General features: G+C 45.0%; 1 protein-coding gene across 3 annotated transcripts in view; it reads right to left on the reverse strand.

Moving 5' to 3' along the window:
- Positions 1-26,191, reverse strand: part of vps50 (VPS50 EARP/GARPII complex subunit) — a 186,019-nt gene extending 159,828 nt beyond the window's left edge. The window contains exons 1-2 of one of the 3 annotated variants that reach the window (XM_087987151.1): positions 26,068-26,191; positions 11,435-11,506 (exon numbers count right to left, since the gene is read on the reverse strand). In XM_087987151.1, the coding sequence (XP_087843277.1) occupies positions 11,435-11,506; positions 26,068-26,100 (105 nt within the window). In that variant the 5' untranslated portion in view covers positions 26,101-26,191. The remainder of the gene's footprint in view (positions 1-11,434; positions 11,507-26,067) is intronic. The other 2 variants (XM_043689946.2, XM_043689947.2) reach the window with 2 other exon arrangements.
- Positions 26,192-27,559: the final 1,368 nt, after the last annotated feature.

A 27,559-nucleotide genomic window follows, 5' to 3' on the forward strand; every position in this document is an offset into this window, starting at 1 on the left:
GGATGCTGGAAACTGAAACCAAAAGAGAAAATGCTAGAAAATCTCAACAGGTCTGGCAGCATCTGTAAGGAGAGAAAAGAGCTGACATTTCGAGTCCAACTTTTCTCTTCTTACAGACACTGCCAGACCTGCTGGGATTTTCTCTATTATTCTTACAGATAGCCGAGATCTCCTTACAAATTTGTTTCTCAATTTCCTGCTGACTATTAGGGGATCTGTAATACAAACTCAATGAGGTGATCCCTTTCTTATTTATCAGTTCCAACCAAATAACTTCCCTGGATGTATTCCCAGGAATATCCTGCATAAGTACAGCTGCAATACTATACCTTATTAAAAATGCCACTCCCTTCCTCTCTTGCCCACTTCCTGCCCTGGATCCTTCCTGTAGCATTTGTTTCCTGGAACATTAAACTGCCAGTCTTGTCCATCCCTGAGCCACGTTTCTGCAATTGCTCTGATATCCCAGTCCTATGTTCCTAACCATGCCCTGAGTTCATGTGCCTTCCCTGTTAGGCCCCTTGCATTGAAATAAATGCAGTTTAATGTATTAGTTCTACCTTGTTCTCTGTTTTGTCCCTGACTTTGACTCGCTCTGTTTCTCAACTGTACCCGTCTCTGATAGGTCTCTTTCCTCACTATCTCTCTCGGCCCCACCTCTTCTCCCTCCCCTCCCCTTCAGTACAGTATAACTCCACTGAGCGCCATCTTTGTTCCTTTACAACCTGCAGACCCAGAAATTAATACCATCTTTTTGCCCTAAAAAGCAGTGCTAGGTGTAGGGAATCCTGGATGACTACAGAAATTGAGGTTTTGGTTAAGAAAATGAAGGAAGCATATGTAAGGTGCACACAGGTGAGATCGAATGCATCCTTAAAGAGTATATAGGCAGTAGAATACTTAACAGGAAACTCAGGAGGGCAAAATAGCTTTGGCAAACAGGGGTAAGGAAAATCCAAAGGGTTTGTATAAATACTCTGAGGACAAAAGGGTAACAAGTGAAAGAATAGGGTCCCTCAAAGATCAGCAAGGCAGCCTTTCAGTGGAACCGCAGGAGATGGGGGAGGCACTAATTAAGTATCTCGCATCAGTGTTTACTGTAGAGAAGGACATGAAAGATACAGAATGTGGAGAAATAGATGGTGACATCTTGAAAAATGTCCATATTAAAGAGGCGGTGGTGCTGGATGTCTTGAAATGCATAAAAGTGGATTAATCCCCAGGATCAGATCAGGTATACCCGAGAACTCTGTGGGAAGGTAGAGAAGTGATTGCTAGACCCCTTGCAGAGATATTTGCATCATCGATAGTCACAGGTGAGGTGCGGGAAGACTGGAGGTTGGCTAACGTGGTGCCACTATTTAAGAAAGGTGGTAAGGAAAAGCCAGGGAACTATAGACCGGTGAGCCTGACATCTGTACTGGGGAAGTTGTTGGAAGGAGTCCTGAGGGACTGGATTTACATGTAATTGGAAAGGCAAGGACTGATTCCAGATAGTCAACATGGCTTTGTGCATGGAAAATAATGTCTCAAGAATTTGATTGAATTTTTTGAAGTAACAAAGAGGATTGATGAGGGCAGAGCGGTGGGGGTGATCTATATAGACTTCAGTAAGGCATTCGGAAAGATTCCTCATGGGACACTGGTTAGCAAGGTTAGATCTCATGGAGTATAGGGAGAACTAGACATTATAATACAGAACTGGCTCGAAGGGAGAAGACAGAGTGTTGTGGTGGTGGGTTGCTTTTCAGACTAGAGGCCTGTGACCAGTGGAGTGCCACAAGGATTGGTGATCGGTCCACTACTTTTCATCATTTATATAAATGAGTTGCATGCTATCATATGAGGTTCAGTTAGTAAGTTTGCAGATGACACCAAAATTGGAGGTACAGTGGACAGCAAAGAAGATTATCTCAGAGTACAACAGGATATTGATCAGATGAGCCACCAACTTGGATAAATGTGAGGTGCTGCATTTTGGGAAAGCAAATCAGAACAGGACTTATACACTTAATGGTAAGATCCAAGGCAGTGTTGCTAAACAAAGAGACCTTGGAGTACAGGTTCATAGTTCCTTGAAAGTAGAGTCGCAGGTAGATAGGATAGTGAAGAAGGCGTTTAGTACGCTATCCTTTATTGGTCAGATCATTTGAGTATAGGAGTTGGGACGTCATGTTGCGGCTGTAAAAGACATTGGTTAGGCCACTTTTGGAATACTGTGCATAATTCTGGTCTCCTTCCAATCAGACAGATGTTGCGAAACTTGAAAGGGTTCAGAAGACATTTGCAAGGATGTTGCCAGGGTTGGAGGATTTGAGCTATCAGGAGAGGCTGAATAGGCTGGGGCCGTTTTTCCCAGAGCATCAGAGGCTAAGGGGTGACCTTCTCGAGGTTCATAAAATCATGAGGAGCACGGATAGGATAAATAGACAAGATCTTTTCCCTGGGATGGGAGGGTCCAGAATTAGAGGGCATATGTTTAAAGTGAGAGGGGAAAGATATAAAAAGAGGCCTTAGGAGCAACTTTTTCATGCAGCGGGTGATGCATGTATGGAATGAACTGCCAGAGGAAATGGTGGAGACTGGTAAAATTACAGCATTTAAAAGACATCTAGATGGGTATATGAATAGGAAAGAATGAGAGAGATATGGGCCATGTGGTGGCAAATGGGGCTAGGTTAGGATAACTAGTCAGCATGAACGAGTTGGATTGAAGGGTCTGCTTCCATGCTGTACATGTCCATGACTCTGAGATTGCTAGCTAGTCATCACAACTGTTTGTCAGCTCTCAGTTCTGAACAGCTTTTACTTTCTCTTCAAGGTACAGTACATACCTTCAACTTCATAACACTTCCCAATTCTACTGTTTGTGTGTTCACTTGGTCCGCTTTCTTCCATGCCTTGCCATTTATTTCTCTTCATCCATTTGCTTCATCAGACCCATTTCCCCCATGTTTACTGAGCCATATTACTTTTTAGGCTGCCACCAATTTGATTTTACATAGTTATCTTGATTTTCAAATCGCCCCAAAGCCTACCTGCTCCCTCGGTGCAACTTTCTCCAGCCTCAAAGCATCTGAAATATCACTGGCTGGCCTTTTTCACATGCCCACTTTTAAATACTCTACAACTGCTAGTCATATTTCAGCTGCCTCAATCCTTTATTCTGAGTTCCTTCTTTGCCTCTCTTCCTCTCTGCTCCTTTACAATGTTCCTGAAAAATCTCATTAACCAGGCTGCAGCCACCTATCATAATATCCCCTCATGTGACTCCAAATGTTTCCATTGATAGTGCTCCTGTGAAACACCTTGCATGGTTCACTTTACTTGGTGCAATATGATGCGAATTATTGCTTTTGTATCTGGTTATGTCTGTGAATAGATACTCCAACTTAAAAAAAAATCACTAAATTCTGACAGCAAGTTACTGATTCCTACACCAAGCACCACAATTTATGACAATACTGTCAGTGATAATCCAGCATATTAGCAATCAACCAACCACATATCTACGGTAATTCCCACTTTTTCCCCAGTAATTCCCAGATTTTTTTCCTGATATCCAAAACCTAATTACTTCATCTCCCCTGAAACACAGCAAGTTTGTCCCCACACTTGCACAGCTGAAGCAAGTGACCTGTACACAGTGTCAAACACCTGTACTATTTAAGGTGTCAATCACAATCGCAAAGCAACCTAAGTAATGAAAGCAGAGAGTGTTCTATTTTATTAAAGTAAGGACAACATCTCGTAAAAGATTTACTTGCATTGATTTATTAGTTCCATACCTGAAAGTGAAAGAAGGCAATATTTTCATTTCAGTTTGACTCGAAACTGATCTCAAAATCTAATTAAGGAATTAAGAAAACCTGATATGGATGTATCCTACAGCAAAGAACAACAAATTAGATTTTAAGAAAGACTGAACCTTGGAACCCATTTTTGGTTTTAAAAAAGGATTCATAAACATTGGGCGATATGGCAAGTTGAAATTTTTAAGAACGAACACTGAGTTGCTTTATTTAAAACACAGAGATTTAGTTTAGAACATTGTGGAATTTGTCATAGCTGTCAAACTGTGAGGTGAACTTTCAGTTCAGGTTGTTGGTTGCCAAGTGGATCTGAAGCCTTCACAGTGCACTAAAAGCTCTTAATGAAATAACTTATATTTTTCAGTTTTGTATTTACAGAGTATTTATAGAGCATTAACCAGGCAAGAAAAAGTCTGGAAAAGAGTTTTGCAACTGGAATAACATTGAATAAACACAGCATAGGAAAAGTCTGCTTGTGTCCTTATCACATGCTCTCACTGTGAATTGTACTCAGGAAACAAATCAGACCAGAAACTCAGCTGGATTCACCACATAAATACAGTGGCTACAAAAGCAGGTCAGAAGCTCGGAATACTGCAGTGAGTAACTCATCTCCAGACTCCGCAAAGCTAATCCATCATCAGGGCACAAGTCAGGAGTGTGATGGAATACTTTTCACTTGCCTGGATGGGTGCAGCCTCACAGCACACAAGCAGCTTGACAACATCCAGTACAAAGCAGCCCACTTGATTGGCACCACATCTACCACTGATGCTTAGTACACACTGCTGCTACTATTTGCAAGATGCACTGCAGAATATCACCCAAGATCATCAGACAGATCCTTCCAAACCCACAATCACTGCCATCTAGAAGGATAAGGACAGCACCACCTGCACGTTCCTGTCTGAGCCACTTGGAAATATACTGCCGTTCCTTCACTGTCGCTGGGTGAAAATCCTGGAATTTCCTCCCTAATTGCATTGTGGGTCAACCCACAACAGGTGGAATGCAGTGGTTCAAGAAGGCAGCTCACCATCACCTTCTCAAGGGCAACAAGGGATGGGCAATGAATGCTGGCCAGCCAGCAATGCCACGCTCCATAAGTGAATTTAAGAAGTACAATACAAACAATACAGAGTGATGGAAATACTCAGCGTGCCAGACACCATCTGTGGAAAGAAACAGTAATTTGTCAGGATAGTTACCTTTCACCTGCTGAAAGTCAGTAAACTGAAACATCAACTGATTTTAAATTTTAAACATAGATAACGCCAAGTGACAAATAAGCACTCATCCAAATTTGAACGGATGAGAGACCTAGAGTTATAATTTCGACGTTCTAATACTATTTCTGCAGAAAGCCAAGCTTTGTCAAAGCTTTTCATCTTGAACTCAACAGAACAATTCACAAGAAAAACCCATGGAGAGGAAAACAACAAATGGAGAGGAAAATAGCCACGCTGTACGAAAGGACAGTGTTGTTTGGTAGAAACATTACCATGAAGAACAAACCAGTTATTTTCCATGGGAACCTGATGAAGAAGGAGCGCTCCAAAAGCTACTGCTTCCAAATAAACCTGTTGGACTATACCCTAGCACATGATTTTTAAACTTTGTACATTCCAGTCCAACTCCGGCACCTCCAAATCCAGTTAATTTCGACTGACATTTAACTGTCAAGCATTATTTAAACTTTAAAACAGCATTTTAACTCTGGTCATGGCATTGCCCTATGATTTGAACCCGAGAATAGCTGTCACATATTTTGTTGAAGTGAAACCGGTACAAAGTTTGTGTGCATGTTATTTATGACTGTAACAATAGAGGGAACATATTGTTTCCAGTACAAGTGTGCCACACAGCAAGCTCTGGCTATTTGTTCACTTTTTTTCTGAAAGATGCTCCCCTCAAACCAAAACGTTCAGGTGAAAAAGAATGTGCAGGAACTTATGACAGCTGAAAGAATGTCATTTGGTGGCTATTTTTGCTAATTAAGCTGCGCAGATCTGTGTATTTCTCTACAGGACATAACCTGAAAAGCAGCTAAGTCTCACAGTGACATCTACATACGAGAATCAGAAGCACAGTACCCATACAGCAATTTTTAAAAAACACTGTCCACTGAACAGAAAGGACACCTTTTCAGAGTGGGAAGAAAATTTATTTTGAAATTATCTACAAATTTCTCCCAATCTAGCCTCTACTTAAACAGTGAATATGCTACACAGAAAATTGAAATAAATATTCTAAACACTGAGCTAAGCATCAACGTACTACATGCCATTTGTGGGAATACAGTCAACCAATTTGTTCAGCGTTGTGCAGGTTAAAATCAACAGAATAGAATCTACATTGAAATGATTGAAGTCTTGAAGTTGCAAGCTAATCAGGTTTTGATTGCTGATATTACACTGCCATCTACAGAGTTGAAGCAACATTAGCACAATAAGGAGTGTACAATAGAACATTTCCCAGCTCTTGCAGTGAACCACACCATGAATTAAACAATCCCAGGCAAGAAAATGTCCAACAATGCCAAACGTTATTCGATAAACAACCCATGTACTTTGCACACACACTCAATGAGTACTCAGACAGATTTTGTATACGCCTCCAGCCTAAACTAACTGCAGCATTAATCAGTTAGCACGGCTGTCTCACAGCACCTGGGTCCCAGGTTCGATTCCAGCCTTGGGTGACTGTCTTTGTAGAGTTTGTACATTCTCCCCGTGTCTGCGTGGGTTTCCTCCGGGTGCTCCGGTTTCCTCCCACAATCCAAAGTTGTGCAGGTCGGGTGAATTGGCCATGCTAAATTGCCCGTAGTGTTAGGTGCATTAGTCAGAGGGAAATGGGACTGGGTGGGTTACTCTTTGAAGGGTCGGTGTAGGCCGAAGGGCCTGTTTCCACACTGTAGGGAATCTAATCTAATCATCAACCAATTGCATTAGCAGGACTTGACATCATGTTTAGCTTAAGACTGGCTCATATAATTTGAGATAACGTTAGGCCCCAGCAGACAAATCTCCAATCGCTTTTTCATTGAGGATTGAAAGTAAATGGATTAAAAATTCACCCTCGATTAAAATGCATCGTAACCACATAAGGTTTGTAACCTCAAACCGATAGCATTTCAACAGGCAGGAAGGGAAATGAAGGGTGGTGGTGCAGAGGGTGAACCACAGGAGAGGGCCAAATCGTTGATATCAAACACCAGAGAAATTCAACAGCATGAGGAGAATAATATTTCACACTCAGCTGCAACAGCTTAATTAAATTTAATCTGTATCAGGCCACCTGATACAGGGGAGAAAACTGCATCCAACCAATTTGAACATTAAATACTGGGAGAAATCTCAAACATTATTCAAGGAACAGTACACACAGGAACAAGCCCTTTGACCCAGCGAGGTTCTGCTGCCTTTCTAAACTAAAATCTTTTGCCTTTACGTGGTCCATTTCCCTCGACTCACTGCCTATTCATATATCTGTCAAGATATCTCTATATCCACCTCCACCATCTCCCCTAGCAGCTCATTTCAGGCACTTGCCACCTCTGTATAAAAAATTTGTCCCTCACATCTCCTTTGAACTTTTCCCTTTTACCTTAAATCTATGTCCCCTAGTAATTGACATTTCTATCCTGAGAAAAATACTCTGACTATCCATTCTACTAACGCCTCTCTCAATTTTGTATACTTCTGTGAGGTCACCTCTCATCCTTCAATGTTCAATTGAAAACAAACACAATTTGTCCAAACTCTCCGCAGAATCTTTTCTGTACACTCTCCAAAGCTTCCAAATCCTTCTGGTAGTATAGTGACCAGACTGTACACAATATTCCAAACATGGCCCACCTAAAGTTCTATACAGGTGTAATGTGACATTTTTATATTCTATGCCTTAACCAATGACAGCAACCATGCCATCTGACCTTGTGACCACCAAATCCACTTTCAGGGAACTGTGAACCTATACACCTAGATCCTTCTCTATGTTGCTGCTTCTAAGGGTTCTGCCACTTACTGTATACTTCTCCCCTGTACAAGATCTTACAGACTGCTTTCTTTCACGTTTGATCAGATTAAACTCCATCTGCCATTTCTCCCAAGTCTACAGCCCATTAATATCTTGCTAATCCACCTCACTATCTGTGCTCCCCAATCTTTGTGCCGTCTGCAAACTTATTAATCAGACCACCTATATTCTCCTCCAAATAATTTTTATATATATATATAATTATATATTAGAAGCTACAGGAATACGATTGGTCACAGTGATCTCCAGTCAGAAAACATCTCTACCACTGCTGTCTTCTATGACTAAGCCAGATTTGTATCCATCTTACCAGCTCACCATGAATCCCATGTGACTTCACTCTTGTGTCAGCCTGCCATGACGGGCCTAGTCAAAGGCCTTGCTAAACCATCCAGATGACATCTACCAGCCTGACCTCATCAATTGTCTTTGTCACTTCTTCAAAAAACTCAATCAAGTTGGTGAGGCATAACCTTCCCCACATAAAGCCATGCTGTCTCTCGCTAATAAATCCATATTTTTCCAAATGTAAGTAAATCGTCTCCTTAAGAATCTTCTCCATTAATTTCCCTGCCACTAACATAAAGCTCCACTGGCCTAGAAATTCCTGTTTTCCTAAACATTACGTATGCCACTTTTTTTCTTTTCAACTGAGCTCTCAATTTCTTTTGTCATCCTGAAACCTACCACCCTTATCCTTCATGCTGGTCCCAAACTCTAATCAGTTGGCCTTCTAAAGATTCCCACATGCCAGGTGTACTTACCATCATTCAGCCGCCCCAATCTACATTCCCCAGTTCCTACCTACCTTTTGGAAGTTAGCCTTCCCCAGTTTAGCACTTTCACCCAAGAACTATTCTTACCCTTATCCATGAGTCACTTAAACATTACATAATTATGGTCACTGTTCCCAAAATGCTCCCCCACTGAAACTTCAATCACCTGGCAGTACCAGGACTAACATCCTTAATTGGATAACTCTCATATTGTTTCAAAAAACTGTCCTGAACACACCTAGTAAATTTCCCCTATTTAGGCCCCTGGAGCGATTACCAGTCAATGTTGGGGAAGTTAAAATCACCTACTACAGTACCCTGCAGTACAATCCCATCAAAGTGACCGCACCCTTCCTATTCTGGAGTTCCACCCATATGGCTTTGCTGGATGAGCCCCCCAAGGTGTCCTCTCCCAGTATAGCTGTGATATTTTCCATATCAGCAACCTAACTCCCCCACCTCTTATGCATCCTGCTCTATCTCACCTGAAACATCTAAATCCCAGAATATTAAACTGTCAGTCTTGCTACCCTCTCAAACAAGTTTCTCTAATAGCTACATCATCATTGTCATTTGTATTAATTCAGGCTCAAAGTTCATCTGACTTAACTATCCTACTCCTCACATTCAAACAAAAACACCTCAGACCATTAGTCTTGCGATGTTCAGTAACCTCTCCCCGTCTATTCTTCCTCTTAATCTTACTGACCTTAGCCTCTGACTCCTCCTTGGCCTTTTAAATTGGTGACCTTCTGCTCTGGTTCCTGACCCCCTGCCACACTAGTTTCAACCCTCCCAAGTAGCGCTAGTAAACCTTGCTGCCACAATACTGATGCCCCTACGGTTTAGGTGCAACCTTGTCCTTCCTGTACAGTCCGACCTGAACAAAAGTGGTTTCCTGCTTACCCTCAAATATCGGCAATTACACTTATATTCTAATGATAGGCAAGTCTTGAGTAGATCAACAGTAACTACTTTTGAAAAGAAAGAAAGAGAGAGAAAGAGAAGAGAGAGAGAGAGAAAGAGAAAGAGAAAGAGAAGAGAGAGAAAGAAAGAGGAGAGAGAGAAAGAAAGAGATGAGAGAGAAAAAGAAAGAAAAAGAGAAGAGAAGAGAAGAGAAGAGAAGAGAAGAGAAGAGAAGAGAAGAGAAGAGAAGAGAAAGAAAGAAAAAAAGAAAGAAGGAAAGAAGGAAAGAAAGAAGGAAAGAAAGAAGGAAAGAAAGAAAAGAAAGAAAGAAAAGAAAAGAAAGAAAGAAAAGAAAGAAAAGAAAGAAAAGAAAGAAAAGAGATCAGCAAAAGAAGATCACTTCATTTAGATTTAATTGTCAAATAATAAATGGTCCCTTATTAACTTTCTACAGGGAACAGGAGATGTTAAACTGACTCAATACTAAAGCCAGACTGAACATACTAAATTGAAGCATTTACCTCCTAATGAAAACACTCAGCAAAATATTTTAGCCACAAGATGTACAATTTGATAAAACTAATTTGTGACAATGTGAAGTTTATTTTGTTAATGAGCAAGGTTAAGTCATCTGTATACAAAATTACAATTTAAGAAATCTTCAATATCATAAGTTACTTACGAACGTAATACATTATTCACATATGAAATAGTTTCTCACAACACCCTTAATACAGATTCGCACAGGAATTTCACAGATTACCACAATTTCAATTATATATAGATGTTTGGAATATTGACATCATAGTTGCTCAATAACTTGGCAAATCAGAACGGGACATATTTAAAATAATTTACATTTCTCCTATATACTAAAGACAGTGTGCTTTTAATTTGGCCCCTCCCCCTTTCAGGTGGCTATTCACCCTTGGATTCTCTCAGCATTTGTTTTTGCTTGAATAGAAAATTACATTCACTTCTTTATCAATATGTTGAATTTTGCACACTTCATCTCAAAGCACCTATATATATATATATACATTAAATTGCTCAGTGATAAAACACTTTCTATTACAAATCTCTTCGTCAATTTTTGAAGGAATGATTCTGAAAACTTTACAACATATTAGGAACCTAAACTAAATACTAAAAAAGTTTTTTTTTCTACTCCCTTATTCAATAACAAGTTGATCTTCTGCAAGCATAAAAGGAGAAGAGAATCTTTGGTGAAAGTGTTTAATATCATGAAAGGTTGAGATAAAGCAAATTAAACTATTTTTTCCTAACTTCCTAAGGGCCAATAATCACGATGCACAGATTTAAGGCAGAAATGCTGATGAGTAATTATAAGTTATTTCAAAAGGTTTGGATTTGGAACATAAATGCCTGTTAAGCTGTTAGATACACGTTAAATAAATTTTCAAAAAAATAAATGGATAAATATCTGAAGAAATTCAACTCTTATGAACATGGGAGATTAGCCAGAAAATGGATTAACTAAATTCTTAAAAAAAAAGTTGGTACAAACTGAATGGGACAACGGCCAATTTATCTGCGATACTACTCATTATGTGACTTTATTCATTTGTGAGCACCTTTACAATAATACAATAAATTCTCTTTATTAGATTTACTGAGGCTATCAATCTGATATACCAAATAATCCTTTTTTTGTGGGTGGGTTGGGAAAAAGGAGGAGTGGTGGTGAAATTTTGCTACAATTCCTGTGAAGTGTCGAATCAGCTTAGAGAGTTTATTGTTCCAAAATGTAAGACGTCAGCTTGCAGGTGAAGAAATGGTAATTTTAAAAAGAGTTGGCTGCACACTTATAAAACATAATTAGATATACTGAATAGATACAAAACAAACTATTGGGTGACATGATAAACTTTGACACAATACCTTGCTGGGTATTCGAAAGTTTTCAACTGGAGATTTAACCTCTGTTACACTTTCCTGGGGGCTTTTCAGACCCTGTAATTAAAAGAAAAATAGTTTTACAATGGAAGAATTCCATGGCAATTATAAATAGAAGATGATATAAGCCCCTGGACATGCCAACCTTTACTTTGCAGCTTCATGTGAAACTATTAGGACCATTAAAGTCAAAATGTACCAGTTTCAAGGCTAAGTTTCAAGAGTATGTTAGGCCAGCAGCAAGGTGAAGAGTGTTAGTTGGAGCATGGTTGGCACAGAGACACAGCAGAACTGCTGCCAACCAAAACCCAACTAATCAGCCCCTGCTTTACAAGCTGTACTCTTTCTCAGGTTGGGTTCTTGTGTGTTGGCTCTGATGAATTCACAATGAAGAGCTTCAATGTCATATCTCTTTTTGGCAATGTATCATTCTGCCCTTATAAACATTATTTGGAATCCCAGAACTTAATGTTGCAACTGCAACTTTCATGTTGCAGTTGTACAAGACTCTGGTGCGGCCGCATCTGGAGTATTGTGTGCAGTTTTGGTCGCCATACTATAGGAAGGATGTGGAGGCACTGGAACGGGTGCAGAGGAGGTTTACCAGGATGTTGCCTAGTATGGTAGGAAGATCATATGAGGAAAGGCTGAGGCACTTGGGGCTGTTTTCATTAGAGAAAAGAAGGTTTAGGGGTGACTTGATAGAGGCGTACAAGATGATTAGGGGTTTAAATAGGGTTGACCATGAGAACCTTTTTCCACGTATGGAGTCAGCTATTACAAGGGGGCATAGCTTTAAATTAAGGGGTGGTAGGTATAGGACAAATGTTAGGGGTAGTTTCTTTACTCAGCGAGTCGTGAGTTCATGGAATGCCCTGCCAGTAGCAGTGGTAGACTCTCCCTCTTTATGGGCATTTAAACAGGCATTAGATAGGCATATGGAGGATAGTGAGCTAGTGTAGGTTAGGTGGGCTTGGATCGGCGCAACATCGAGGGCCAAAGGGCCTGTACTGCGCTGTATTTTTCTATGTTCTATGTTCTTAATTCTAATACAGAAATAATGCAATAATTCCAAGTTGTCAATTATGGCTAACTTCCTAAACTACATATTACATTTGTATTTCAGAAATACAACATGAATCCTGGCCTTTAAATGTGTTTGTGATCAGTGTTTGAAATAATCAAGAATGTTGCCCAATTGTTTTGCCATTGCATTGTTTAAACTGGATTCAAAACAGAACTTTGTGAAAAGTGTCCCAATATTTAATTCCTGAAATTTTGGAAGAAGAATTGTTCTAATGTTAATTAGAAAAAAGTACCATACAACTAAGTAATGCAATAGGTTAGATTCTGGTTCTTCATCTCTGGGACCAAAGTTAAAATTCAACCCAAATTGACAGCCTGCAAGTCTCCTCTACTGATTTCAAACTTCATGGGTCTGGAGGCCTCGAAGAGACTGCCTTTTGATCTGCCGCAAAACAACTCAGCATGAGTAGGAACTTTCACAGAATGGTCAGTACATGGAATGGAAAACAACATTCTAATGTACGGTTATTGATACTGGGACTAAGGAATGCAAACGGTAGATTTGTTTCAGGCTGTGTAAAACCTAATCTGTGATGCTTGGTGCTCAAATTATAAGACTTCCAATCACTAAACTAGACTCAGTTAGCGAGAATCTGCCCCTCTTGTTAAACTATGTTTTTATATTTACTCATATGTCTGCTAAACATAATAATAAGACATTAGAGCAGAAGTAGGCGATTCAGTCCATCAAATCTGTTCTGCCATTCAATGAGATCATGATTGACCTCATAATCTTTAATTCAATTTTCCTGTTTTTCTTTAAAACCCTTGATTAGATTTTTAATTAATAAGTCATTGATCCAAAGGTGTGTAATAACATCTCTGAACAGGCTGATTTGGGAAAAACCAAAATAAAAATCTGTATATCTCAGTCTTGAATATATTTAATGACCCAATTTCAACAACTCCGTGGTTAGGAATTCCACAGATTCACTACTATGAGAGAAGAACTTCCTCCTCATCTCTGTGACCTCTTACTCTGAGACATGAAAAATTAAATCAAACAAGGCTGTAATCCAATGGGAATAAAATCCCAATTTGTTCAGTGATCTCCTTCAAGGGAGGAATTGATCACCCTTATTTCATTGATGTGTGATGTCTCCAATCCCACACTATATTGTTTACACTCTGAATTAAACCAAACAAGCTGTGCAGTTGCAAAAAAAAAGTTCTAGTTGGTGATCCTCAACTACCTTCTCAGGGAAATAAACGTTGCCTTGACATTCCTGTCTGCATTCAGAGAACATTTTTTCTGATTACACACTGGTGTACACAGTTCATGGTAGTGTATCCATCAATTGTCAGCACAATGTACCAATTCTTTAAACACTTTAGTAAACAAATTTGTGTATAAACGATTTACATCACACACATTCTCAAACACTGGGCATATTTTTCACAAGGTAACATTGCATGAATAGTGTAAACAGAAATAGTGAAAACTCGCAAAGACACATTAAAAACCCTAAAAATAGAAAATGCAGAGTTATTTCAGGACAAGTTCATTTCAGGTTTCAAAAATATTGCACACAAATTCACAGTTCCTCACTGGGGCAAAAGTACATCTTGTACAAGGAAAACACTTAGTTATAGCATCTGCAAAGTAATAGGACCTAAAATACATTTACCAACATCACTTTAAATGGCAGGATGTTTTTGAAACACTTCAATATATATGTATACACAAATTGTTGTTCAACATTTTGAATTGCTAACTGAAGTTTCATTACACAACAGAAAAGTTGTGCTCCAAAACATTTCCCCCTTTCCGACCACACTAGTCTGCATTAGAACGAGGTAAATTGGTTTGACAAAAGTCAACACCATCACCTGCACTTGGAAATGCATGGCTGTTCTTTCCCATTCACAGGATCAAAATCCTTGACTTCTCTCCCTAAGGACATTGACTGACAATCTACAGATGTGGACTGCAACAGTTCAAGAACACAGCTCGCCAGCCAGCAATGCCCAGGTCCCATGAATGAATAATTCTTTTTGAAAGTTCACAAGCTTATCTGGTGTCTGCAACGCAGACTAAGCCGCCTGATGCAAGCTCTTGGACACAGATAAAGGCAGAGCCCTCCTGCCCCAAAACATATTTACAGGCCGACCCTTGCATGGTCAGGAAGGAGATCACAACCAGATTGTTTGGGGATTTTGGAGGAAACATAGGAATTCAGTACAGAGGAGGAGGTTCTTTTTGCTTGTTTTTGCTTTGGCTCATAGTTCACAAAGTGATTTTTTTTGCACCATCAAGCGAAGCCCCAGGTCAGGGGCCCAACACAAAGAGTGATACGATAGATAAATTCATTGGTTGGTGATAGCTACTAATTTCACTATCTACCATAGGTTACTTTCAGATCAACAGAAAATAGGAAAAGTGTTTACAGGTTACAAAGTAAATGACCAGATTGAAATGCTTAAAGAGAACAGTGGATGAATAAAGATATTGAGGAGGTGCCAGTGTTGGACTGGGGTGGACAAAGTTAAAAATCACACAATCATAGCTATCTGATGAAGGAACAGCGCTCCGAAAGCTAGTACTTCCAAATAAACCTGTTGGACTATAACCTGGTGTTGTGTGATTTTTAAAGATATTGAGGTTCTAGTCAAGAATAAAAGAGAATCTTACTTTAGATATAGATGACTTGGTTCAATTAGATTAGATTAGATTAGATTACTTACAATGTGGAAACAGGCCCTTCAGCCCAACAAGTCCACACTGACCCGCCGAAGCGCAACCCACCCATACCCCTACCCCTACATTTACCCCTTTAACCTAACACTATGGGAAATTTAGCGTGGCCAATTCGCCTGACCCTGCACATCTTTGGACTGTGGGAGGAAACCGGAGCACCCGGAGGAAACCCACGCAGACACGGGGAGAACGTGCAAACTCCACACAGTCAGTCGCCTGAGTCGGGAATTGAACCCGGGTCTCTGGCGCTGTGAGGCAGCAGTGCTAACCACTGTGCCACCGTGTCGCCCAATCTCAATCAGTTGAAAGAGTGTGGGGGCATTCTTTAGACAGAAATCAGGAAGGGAAAGAGGGGATTTCGCATTGGCTGATAAGGTTAATTCAAAGAGATTCTACAAAAATGTTAAGAGCAAGAGGTTAACTAGAGAGAGGGTAGGGCCCCTTAAAGATCAAGGAGGTTGAACCCCAGGAGATGGGAGAGATACTAAATGAATATTTCGCGTCAGGTTTTACTGCGGAGAAAGAAATGGTGTTTAGAGAATGCAGAGAAATAATCTTTGATCTTTTAAAAACAGTTTGCATTACAGAAGAGGAAGTTTGGGAGGTCTTAAGCGGATATAACGGTGGACAAATCTCCAGTATCAGATCAAACGTAGCCCAGAACATTGTGGGAAGGGAGGAAATTATGAGGCCCCTTGCAGAAATATTTGCATCATCTATAACTATGGGCGAGGTGCCTGATGACTTGAGAGTAGCTAACGTTGTACCCTTAAGAAAGTTTCTAAGGAGAACTATAGACCAATGAATCTGACATTGGTTGCAGGTAAATTGTTGGAGGTGATTATTAAAAGATAGAGTGTATGGACATTTTGAGATGCAAAAAAAATGATTAATGGTCGTAAGCATGGTTCTGTGCAAGGAAACCTGTATCTCACAAACATGAATGAGTTTTTTGAGCAAGTTACTACAAAGATTGATGATGGCAGAACAGTAGACATTTTTACTTGGAATTTATAAAGCCCTGAACAAGGTTTCACATGGTAGACTAATTAGAAAAGTTAGATCACGTGGGATCCATGGTGAGCTTGCCAATTGGATACATAATTAGCTTAATGTCAGGAGACAGAGTAATGGTGGATGGTTGCTTTTCACTCAGGAGGCCTGTGGCCAGCAGTGTTCCATAGGGATCGGCTCTGGGTCCTCTTTTGTTTGCTGTTTATATAAACAATTTGGATGAGAATACAGAAGGTATGGTTGGTAAGTTTGCGGACTACACCCAAATTGGTGGCATAGTAGACAGTGAAAAAAGAGCTTCTAAGAAAACAAAGGGATCTTGATCAAATATGTCAATGGGCTGAAAAATGGTAGATGAAGTTCAATCTGGTTAAATGTGAGGTATTACATAAAACAAGGGTAGGACTTATACAATTAACATAGGGCCTTGGGTAGTGTTGTAGAACAGAGGGTCCTCAGGGTACAGGTACACAATTCTTTGACGTTTGCCTCACATATAGACATGGTGGTTAAAAAGACGTTTGGCATGCTTGCCTTCATTGCTCAGTCCTTCGAGTGTAAAAGTTAGGAAATCATGTTGAGGTTGTACAGGGCATTGGTGAGGCCTCTTCTGGAATATTGTGTCTAGCTCTGGTCACCCACTTAGATGAATGATATAATCAAGCTAGAAAGGGTTCCGAACAGATTTACCAGGATGTTGCCAAGTATGGAAGGTTTCAGTTATGAAGGCAGGCAGGATAGGCTGGGACTTTTTTCACTGGAGTGGAGGAAGTTGAGAGGAGACCTGATAGAAATTTATAAAATAATAAGAGATACAGATAGAGTTAATGGTGGTTGTCTTTGCCCTAGAATGTGGGATTTCAAAACTAGGGGACATGTTTAAGATGAGCAGAGATTTTAAAAAAAGAAAAAGAGATAAATTCTTTAGACAGAGGATGGTTCGCATGTGGAATGAACTTCCTGAGAAAGTGGTGGATGTGGGTACAATTACAACATTTAAAATACATTTGGATTGACACAGGAAAGGTTCAGAGGGATATGGGCCAGGAGTAGACAGGTGGTTCTAGTTTAGTTTGGGATTATATTCGACATGGACAGATTGCACCAAAGAGTCTGTTTCCATGCTGTATGATTCTATCGAACGAAGTAAGTAATTAGAGATGATGTAGGAGCTGGTGGAGCCCAGTGAGGTTCATTGCGACTACATCTGTAGCAAACGTTGGTTCCTTGAGGAACTCTGGCTCAAAGTCAATGAGCTGGAGGTTTAAATTTGAGCACTATGATTGTATCTGTTTCCCAGAGCCTGAGACACAAGTCTCAATTTGCATCAGTGTCCCAGAGCGGGGGAGGAGAATCAGCTTGTATCTGTATCCCAGAGCAGGGAAGTGGGAACAGTTTCTTGGATAATGAGTTTCAGGAGGCTTTCACATCCCTCAGGTTAACTACCTTAGGACAGTGGTCAGAGGCAGGAGAGTGTAACTATAAGTGTGGCAGATAGAAGGATCCACGAGGTAGCGCTGAATGAGCCTCAGCCCTTGATTTGTCTAACAGGTTATGAGATCATCGAGGTAAAAACAATGACTGCAGATGCTGGAAACCAGATTCTGGATCAGTGGTGCTGGAAGAGCACAGCAGTTCAGGCAGCATCCGAGGACAGGCAAAGTCCGAGGACAGGCAAAATCAACATTTCGGGCAAAAGCCCATCAGGAATAAAGGCAGAGAGCCTGAAGCGTGGAGAGATAAGCTAGAGGAGGGTGGGGGTGGGGAGAAAGTAGCATAGAGTACAATAGGTCAGTAGGGGAGGAGATGAAGGTGATAGGTCAGGGAGGAGAGGGTGGAGTGGATAGGTGGAAAAGGAGCTAGGCAGGTCGGACAAGTCCGGACAAGTCAAGGGGACAGTGCGGAGCTGGAGGTTAGAAACTGGGATGAGGTGGGGGAAGGGGAAATGAGGAAGCTGTTGAAGTCCACATTGATGCCCTGGGGTTGAAGTGTTCCGAGGCGGAAGATGAGGCGTTCTTCTTCCAGGCGTCTGGTGGTGAGGGAGCGGCGGTGAAGGAGGCCCAGGACCTCCATGTCCTCGGCAGAGTGGGAGGGGGAGTTGAAATGTTGGGCCACGGGGCGGTTTGGTTGATTGGTGCGGGTGTCTCGGAGATGTTCCCTGAAGCGCTCTGCTAGGAGGCGCCCAGTCTCCCCAATGTAGAGGAGACCGCATCGGGAGCTACGGATACAATAAATGATATTAGTGGATGTGCGGGTAAAACTTTGATGGATGTGGAAGGCTCCTTTAGGGCCTTGGATAGAGGTGAGGGAGGAGGTGTGGGCACAGGTTTTACAGTTCCTGCGGTGGCAGGGGAAAGTACCAGGATGGGAGGGTGGGTAGTAGGGGGGCGTGGACCTGACCAGGTAGTCACAGAGGGAGGTTATGAGATCATGCTCCCCGTATGGATGAGAATGGGGCTGTTGAAACAATGAGAAAACCATGGTATGGAAAGCCATACAAGGAGGAGGAGAAAAGAGAAGTATAGTTGTATAGTCAGGGAAAAAGACACTTTCTGTGGCCAGAATTGAGAGTACCAAAGGCTGCATTGCCTGCCATATCCCAGCATTTAGGATATCTCATCTAGGCTGCTGAGAAACTGGGGGGGGGGGGGAATATCCAGTTGTTTAGGACCACATAGGTACTAATGTACAAAGAGGGAAGAGTTTCTGCTGAGGGAGTATGGCTGCTAGTGGCAAAGTTAAAAAGCAGAATCCAAAAAGTAATTATCTCTGGATTACTACATCAGCCACAAGCAAATTGACACAGGATTGGCAAGCTTAAAAAGGTAATTGTGTGGCTCAAAGATTGGTGTGGGAGAAATGGGTTCAAATTTTTCAATTTGAGGGAAGGAGGGAACTATTCAAATGGGATGGGTTCTACTTAAATCACGCTGGGACCAGAATCCTGGCAAGTCAAAAAACTAGGGCATTGGATAGGGCTTTAAACTAAATAGTGGGGGTTTAGGTTCAGTTGCATAGAAAATCAGGGAAAAAGTTAAGGATTGGGGGAGGGTTCAGCAGAAGTTGCTAAAGTTCCCAGAACAAGTAATAGGACAGAGTATAGAAAAAGGTCAAAAACCTAACCTCAGACACAGCAAATAAGGGGACAACAATGAGAGGGACAGTCAATGCAGGACTGAGTGCACGCGATATATCGAACAAGGTAAACAAAGTATATCAAACAGGACAGAATAGTGGAAGTAAATGTTAGCCTTTTAGAGGTAATGATGGAAATCTCAGAAATGGCAGAGGCACTACACCAATAATTTGTTTGTTTTCACAGTGGAAGAAAATAATTTCTTTTGTAAAACTAAGTTACAATAAAGGAACTTGGTGAAATTACTATGAGGGAGGGAGGAGGTATTAAACTGAAGGCATGAAAGGCCGGCAAGTCCCCGTGTACCCAATGACCTGCACCCTGGGATATTAAAGGAGGTGGCAGCAGATATAGTGGATGCATTAGTTATGATTTTTCAAAATTCCCCGAATTCAGGAAAGGTACCAGTTGATTGGAAACATGCTAAAAAAAAGGAGACAAGTAAAATGTGGGAAACTATAGATTGGTTTGTTTGACCTCTGCAGTAGTAAAGTTGCTGGAGTCAATCTTAGAAGAGACAATGAACACTAGGAAAACAAAACTCAATTCACCGGCGTCAGCACAATTTCATGAAGGACATGTCATGCTTGACAAACTTGCTGGAGCTCTTTGAGGATGTAACAGCAAGATGGATTAAGGGAATCTGGTGGATGTGGTATATTGAGACTTCTGGAAGGCATTTGACAAGGTGCCACATAAACGACTGGTCCAGAAGGTAAGATCCCAGGGGGTTATGGGTAGAGTATTGGCTGACGAATAGAAAGCAGAGGGTGGGGATAAATGGGTCCTTCTCTGGATGGAAAACTGTAACTAGTGGGGTGCTCGGAGTTCTCAGATCTGTAGCTAGTGGGGTGCTCTGAATTGTCAGATCTGTAGCTAGTGGGGTGCTCTGAATTGTCAGATCTGTAGCTAGTGGGGTGCTGAGAGTTCTCAGATCTGTAGCTAGTGGGGTGCTGTGAGTTCTCAGATCTGTAGCTAGTGGGGTGCTGTGAGTTCTCAGATCTGTAGCTAGTGGGGTGCTGTGAGTTCTCAGATCTGTAGCTAGTGGGGTGCTGTGAGTTCTCAGATCTGTAGCTAGTGGGGTGCTCGGAGTTCTCAGATCTGTAACTAGTGGGGTGTTGTGAGTTCTCAGATCTGTAGCTAGTGGGGTGCTGTGAGTTCTCAGATCTGTAGCTAGTGGGGTGCTGGGAGTTCTCAGATCTGTAACTAGTGGGGTGCTGTGAGTTCTCAGATCTGTAGCTAGTGGGGTGCTGTGAGTTCTCAGATCTGTAGCTAGTGGGGTGCTGTGAGTTCTCAGATCTGTAGCTAGTGGGGTGCTCGGAGTTCTCAGATCTGTAGCTAGTGGGGTGCTCGGAGTTCTCAGATCTGTAGCTAGTGGGGTGCTCGGAGTTCTCAGATCTGTAACTAGTGGGGTGCTGGGAGTTCTCAGATCTGTAACTAGTGGGGTGCTGTGAATTCTCAGATCTGTAACTAGTGGGGTGCTGTGAGTTCTCAGATCTGTAACTAGTGGGGTGCTGTGAATTCTCAGATCTGTAGCTAGTGGGGTGCTGTGAGTTCTCAGATCTGTAGCTAGTGGGGTGCTCGGAGTTCTCAGATCTGTAGCTAGTGGGGTGCTCGGAGTTCTCAGATCTGTAACTAGTGGGGTGCTGGGAGTTCTCAGATCTGTAGCTAGTGGGGTGCTGTGAGTTCTCAGATCTGTAGCTAGTGGGGTGCTCGGAGTTCTCAGATCTGTAGCTAGTGGGGTGCTCGGAGTTCTCAGATCTGTAGCTAGTGGGGTGCTCGGAGTTCTCAGATCTGTAGCTAGTGGGGTGCTGTGAGTTCTCAGATCTGTAGCTAGTGGGGTGCTGTGAGTTCTCAGATCTGTAGCTAGTGGGGTGCTCGGAGTTCTCAGATCTGTAGCTAGTGGGGTGCTGTGAGTTCTCAGATCTGTAACTAGTAGGGTGCTCTGAGCTCTCAGATCTCAACTATATACAATCTGTATACATGATTTGCAAGCAGGGACAGAATGTAAGACAGCAATGTTCACAGATGCTACCTAAATAGATAGGAAAGCAGGCAGTGAAGAAGTGTTCAAGAGTTTACAGATGGATATTGATAGGCTACGGGAACAGGCCAGAATCTGGCAGATAGAGTTTAACGTGGCTAAGTATAAGATTGTCCATTTTGGCTGGAAAAACAAAGGGTATGTTATTATTTAAATGGGAAGCAGATTTAAACGTCTGTCAGCGCAGAGATCTGAGCATATTTGTGCATGAATCACAAAGTGGATATGTGGGTGCAGCATATAATAAGAAAACAAAACAGAATCCTGACAGTTATTGCAAAAGGATTGGATTATAAAAGTAATGAAGTGTTATTATGATTACCTAAAGCATTGATGAGATCATATCTGGAATATTATGTCTCGTTCTGGTTTCCTTACTTGAGGAAGGATGTGGTGGCACTGGAAGCAGTTCAGAGGAGGTTTAGAAGGTTGATTCCAAGGATGAAAGGGCTGTCATACATGAAGCAGTTGAATGGCTTGAGTTCAGAATAATGACAGGGGGATCTGATTGAGGGATATAGGATGCTAAAAGGGATTGTTAAGGTGGATGTGAAACAGATGTATCCCTTTGTAGGACAGTCTCAATAAGAGTACATAGATATAGAATGACAGGAGGTAGGTTCGAAACTAAGATGAGGAGAAAACACTTCTCTGAGGGTTGTCAATCTACAGAACTCACTATGCCCTAGACTGTAGTGGAGGTAGAATCGATCAACAGCTTCAAGAAAGAAACAGAAATGTTCCTAATTTAAAGTGGAATAAAGGGCTATGGAGAGTGGGCAGGATAATGGAGTTGACACCAGGGTAAGATCAGCCATGATTATGAGAAATTGCCGAGCAGGCTGGAAAAGCTGAATTGTCTGCTCCTCGCTCCTACGTGAATGAGGTGGTCGCACAGAGTGAAACTGGCAAGTACAACGTTGCGGGTATCATAAAGATATGACTCTAAAGGGTTAAGGGCTGAGAACTAAACGTCGAACGATACACATTCTATTAAAATGATTGGCAAATGGACAAAAGGGACAGTTGCCCTAGACCACAGATACAGGCTCAGCACCCTCCACAGATCACAGATACAGTTTATCTGGATTACTGTTTATCTATAAATCTATACAGGCAGATATCCTGCACAGGCCTTGCGGCACCAGTACAAGCTGTGCACCCCACTGCCACAGGGACAGGTGGAACCCCTCGCTATGGCCCAATGGCATGGCCACAGGCAGATTCCCCCCCAATGCCAATGTGCAAAGCTACAGGCGGAGCCATCCCCACTGCCACAGAGCACAGCTACAGGTGGAGGTCCCACACACTGCCCGCGGACACAGGTACAGGCAGACACCACACCATGACACAAGTATAGGCAGACCTTCCCAACGTTCTGGGACACGGGTAGAAGCAAAGCACCCAAGCCCACTGCCCGTGGACATGGGTACAGGCAGAGCCCTCGCCACACTGCCCAGGGGCACTGGTACAGGCAGAGCCTCCCCCCACTGATAAGGGACACGGGTACAGACGGAACCTCTGCCCTATTGCCCAGAAACCCTGGTACAGGTGGAACCCCTGCCCAACTGCCCGGGGATACAGGTACAGGTGGAGACCGCTCCCCCCCCCCGCATTGCCCAGGGACACTGGTACATGTGGAGCCCACTTCCAAGGGACACGGGTACAATTAGAGCCCTACCAACTGCCCTGGGACATGGGTACAAGCAGAGCCCCCCCCACCCCCAGACTGCCCTGGGACAAGGGTACAAGCAGAGAATACCCACTGCACAGGAACACGGTACAGACGGAACCCCTGCCCAATTGCCCAGAGACACGGGTGCAGGCGGAGCACCCCCCGCACTGCCCTGGGACACGGGTGCAGGCGGAGCACCCCCCCGCACTGCCCTGGGACACGGGGGCAGGCGGAGCACCCCCCGCACTGCCCTGGGACACGGGGGCAGGCGGAGCACCCCCCGCACTGCCCTGGGACACGGGGGCAGGCGGAGCACACCCCGCACTGCCCTGGGACACGGGGGCAGGCGGAGCACACCCCGCACTGCCCTGGGACACGGGGGCAGGCGGAGTAAACCCCTCCCCCGCTGCACTGGGAAACGGATATAGGCGGGGCACCCCCCACTGCCCTGGGACACGGGTACAGACGGAGCATCCCCAACTGCCCTGGGACACGGGTACAAGCCGAGCACCCCCCACTGCCCTGGGACACGGGTACAGGCCGAGCACCCCCCAATGCCCTGGGACGCGGGTACAGGCGGAGGCCCGCTGCCCTGGGACACAGGTACAGGCAGAGCACCCCTCACTGCCCTGGGACACGGGTGCAGGCGGAGCACACCCCGCACTGCCCTGGGACACGGGTGCAGGCGGAGTAACCCCCTCCCCCGCTGCACTGGGAAACGGGTACAGGCGGGGCACCCCCCTCTGCCCTGGGACACGGGTACAGACGGAGTACCCCCTACTGCCCTGGGACACGGGTACAGGCGGAGCACCCCCCAATGCCCTGGGACACGGGTACAGGCAGAGCACCCCCCAATGCCCTGGGACACGGATACAGGCGGAGGCCCGCTGCCCTGGGACACAGGTACAGGCAGAGCACCCCCCACTGCCCTGGTGCACGGGTACAGGCACAGCACCCCACTGCCCTGGGACACGGTACAGGCGGAGCACACCCCGCTGCCCTGGAGCACGGGTACAGGTGGAGCACACCCCGCTGCCCTGGGACACGGGTACAGGCGGCGCACCCCGCTGCCCTGGGACACGGGTACAGGCGGCGCACCCCGCTGCCCTGGGACACGGGTACAGGCGGCGCACCCCGCTGCCCTGGGACACGGGTACAGGCGGCGCACCCCGCTGCCCTGGGACACGGGTACAGGCGGCGCACCCCGCTGCCCTGGGACACGGGTACAGGCGGCGCACCCCGCTGCCCTGGGACACGGGTACAGGCGGCGCACCCCGCTGCCCTGGGACACGGGTACAGGCGGCGCACCCCGCTGCCCTGGGACACGGGTACAGGCGGAGCACCCCCCACACTGCCCTGGGACAGGGGTGCAGGCGGAGCACCCCCCACGCTGCCCTGGGGCACGGGTACAGGCAGAGCACCCCGCTGCCCTGGGTCACGGGTACAGGCAGAGCACCCCGCTGCCCTGGGGCACGGGTACAGGCAGAGCACCCCGCTGCCCTGGGGCACGGGTACAGGCAGAGCACCCCGCTGCCCTGGGGCACGGGTACAGGCAGAGCACCCCGCTGCCCTGGGGCACGGGTACAGGCAGAGCACCCCGCTGCCCTGGGGCACGGGTACAGGCAGAGCACCCCGCTGCCCTGGGGCACGGGTACAGGCAGAGCACCCCGCTGCCCTGGGGCACGGGTACAGGCAGAGCACCCCGCTGCCCTGGGGCACGGGTACAGGCAGAGCACCCCGCTGCCCTGGGGCACGGGTACAGGCAGAGCACTCCCGCTGCCCTGGGGCACGGGTACAGGCAGAGCACTCCCGCTGCCCTGGGGCACGGGTACAGGCAGAGCACTCCCGCTTCCCTGGGGCACGGGTACAGGCAGAGCACTCCCGCTGCCCTGGGGCACGGGTACAGGCAGAGCACTCCCGCTGCCCTGGGGCACGGGTACAGGCAGAGCACTCCCGCTGCCCTGGGGCACGGGTACAGGCAGAGCACTCCCGCTGCCCTGGGGCACGGGTACAGGCAGAGCACTCCCGCTGCCCTGGGGCACGGGTACAGGCAGAGCACTCCCGCTGCCCTGGGGCACGGGTACAGCCAGAGCACCCCCCATTGCCCTGGGGCACGGGTACAGGCAGAGCACCCCGCTGCCCTGGGGCACGGGTACAGGCAGAGCACCCCGCTGCCCTGGGGCACGGGTACAGGCAGAGCACCCCGCTGCCCTGGGGCACGGGTACAGGCAGAGCACCCCCCATTGCCCTGGGGCACGGGTACAGGCAGAGCACCCCGCTGCCCTGGGGCACGGGTACAGGGAGAGCACCCCCCATTGCCCTGGGGCACGGGTACAGGCAGAGCACCCCCCATTGCCCTGGGGCACGGGTACAGGCAGAGCACCCCGCTGCCCTGGGGCACGGGTACAGGCAGAGCACCCCGCTGCCCTGGGGCACGGGTACAGGCAGAGCACCCCGCTGCCCTGGGGCACGGGTACAGGCAGAGCACCCCGCTGCCCTGGGGCACGGGTACAGGCAGAGCACCCCGCTGCCCTGGGGCACGGGTACAGGCAGAGCACCCCCCACTGCCCTGGAGCACGGGTACAGGCAGAGCACCCCGCTGCCCTGGGGCACGGGTACAGGCAGAGCACCCCCCACTGCCCTGGAGCACGGGTACAGGCGGAGCACCCCGCTGCCCTGGGACACGGTACAGGCGGAGCCCCCCCCATTGCCCTGGGGCACGGGTACAGGCAGAGCACCCCCCATTGCCCTGGGGCACGGGTACAGGCAGAGCACCCCCCACTGCCCTGGAGCACGGGTACAGGCGGAGCACCCCGCTGCCCTGGGACACGGTACAGGCGGAGCCCCCCTCCCGAGGCTCATGTCCCTTTAAACCCCAGTCCCCAGCTGCTCCTTTTTCCTCAGGCCCTGTAATAACCCCTCACTGTAATAGCGGTAGAGCAAATCAGGAACATTGCACTGTTACCTGGCGGGACATCAGTGATTTTATTTTCTGCATGTCTCTCTGTGTGTATCCCGGCTCCGGGCCCAACCTCAAAACCCCGGCCCCGGCCTCTTCCGAGCGGCTCCTGCCATCTCCAGGTCATGTGATCTCTGTCTCGCACTGCACCCTGGGAGCTAGAGTCCGGAAACGGCCGCGCAGTCTCAGTGTTGCCGCCAGCAGAACTACAATTCCCAGAATGCACAGGAAGTGTTCACCCTTATCCTGATGGTATTGGGTCTTGTATTCATTGGCGAAATATTCTGAATGTTTGACACTTTCTCAGTTTCGACTAATTGAAATTTAATGGTAGTCTCCAAATTGTTACTGCAGATAAGTTTCTCAGTGTTCCCCGCCAGCAATGAGAGAAACAGACATTATAGAACCACATGAACCACACCTCTATATTTCTCACTGATGGGCTGTCAGCTCCTCAACGTTGGTTGGATTTCAGTCCCTTGCTCCTAATCAATATCCAAATTTTGCACTGTGTGATTTGAGTTCAAAAAAGACTGGTTGAGGAGAAATCAAGGTCAAAACCTGTCTTTAGGCTTACACTTTAAAGTGACATGATTTATTATCCATTAATATTAAATATTTAAAACTGTGATGTGTAATCATATATCCGATTAAATCAGATCTTCTATCTACCATCAAATATTAATCTATCTTCTTAGTGTGTTCACATTATTCAAAAAGGGAAGGGCACAACAAAAATGACTCTAAGCCTGTTAAGCTTAACATCCCGTCCTGGGAAAATATTAGAATATTGAAAAGGTACACTAGCAAGACATTTGGAAATACATATAACCAAACAGAGTCAACATGGCTTTACGAAGAGAAATCACATCCAACAATTTTAGTAGAACTCTTTGAAGAGGTTTTGAGCCTGTAAGCGTCATAGAGTCTCCCTTCAAATTATCCTCACCCATTTTTCCACCACTTGGCATTGATTTTGAATTAACTGCACAAAGGCCAGTATCCTGTCACCAAGTCACCCTTTATTTACATGGGCTCTGACCAGCCAACCCAGAATCAGTCCTTTAAATGAAAGGATTTATTCAATCTCCTGTTTATTTTTTTTCTTCTTTACTTTCTTTAATTTCATTTTCTCAATCAAAATAAGTCAATAACAGATTCAGCTTTAAATTTTTTTTAAATGCCTCCAATTTATATTATAGTGTTGTGCTGAACTGCGAATAAAAATATACATTATCATAGATTCTTCACCAGCCTATAAAAAGGACTTTTAAATGACTGTTAATCTCCTGTTTATATCAGTCAGCCCAGGCTCCCTAATTGGCCCAGGTTAACAAGCCCAATCAAGGATCTCATAGTCAATGAGATCCTCCTGATCCTCGCTCCAATCACTACAGGTTTATTGTCACATGTATTCACATGAGTGCAGTGACAATTATACAAAATTGTCAACTGCAGTGCCATCTTAGGTACAAGGGTACCTAGGTACAGGATCGTA

This window comes from Chiloscyllium plagiosum, unplaced genomic scaffold (genome assembly GCF_037043375.1).
Source record: "Chiloscyllium plagiosum isolate Xiang-an unplaced genomic scaffold, Cpla_swu_hap1 HiC_scaffold_5, whole genome shotgun sequence".
NCBI lineage: Eukaryota > Metazoa > Chordata > Chondrichthyes > Orectolobiformes > Hemiscylliidae > Chiloscyllium > Chiloscyllium plagiosum.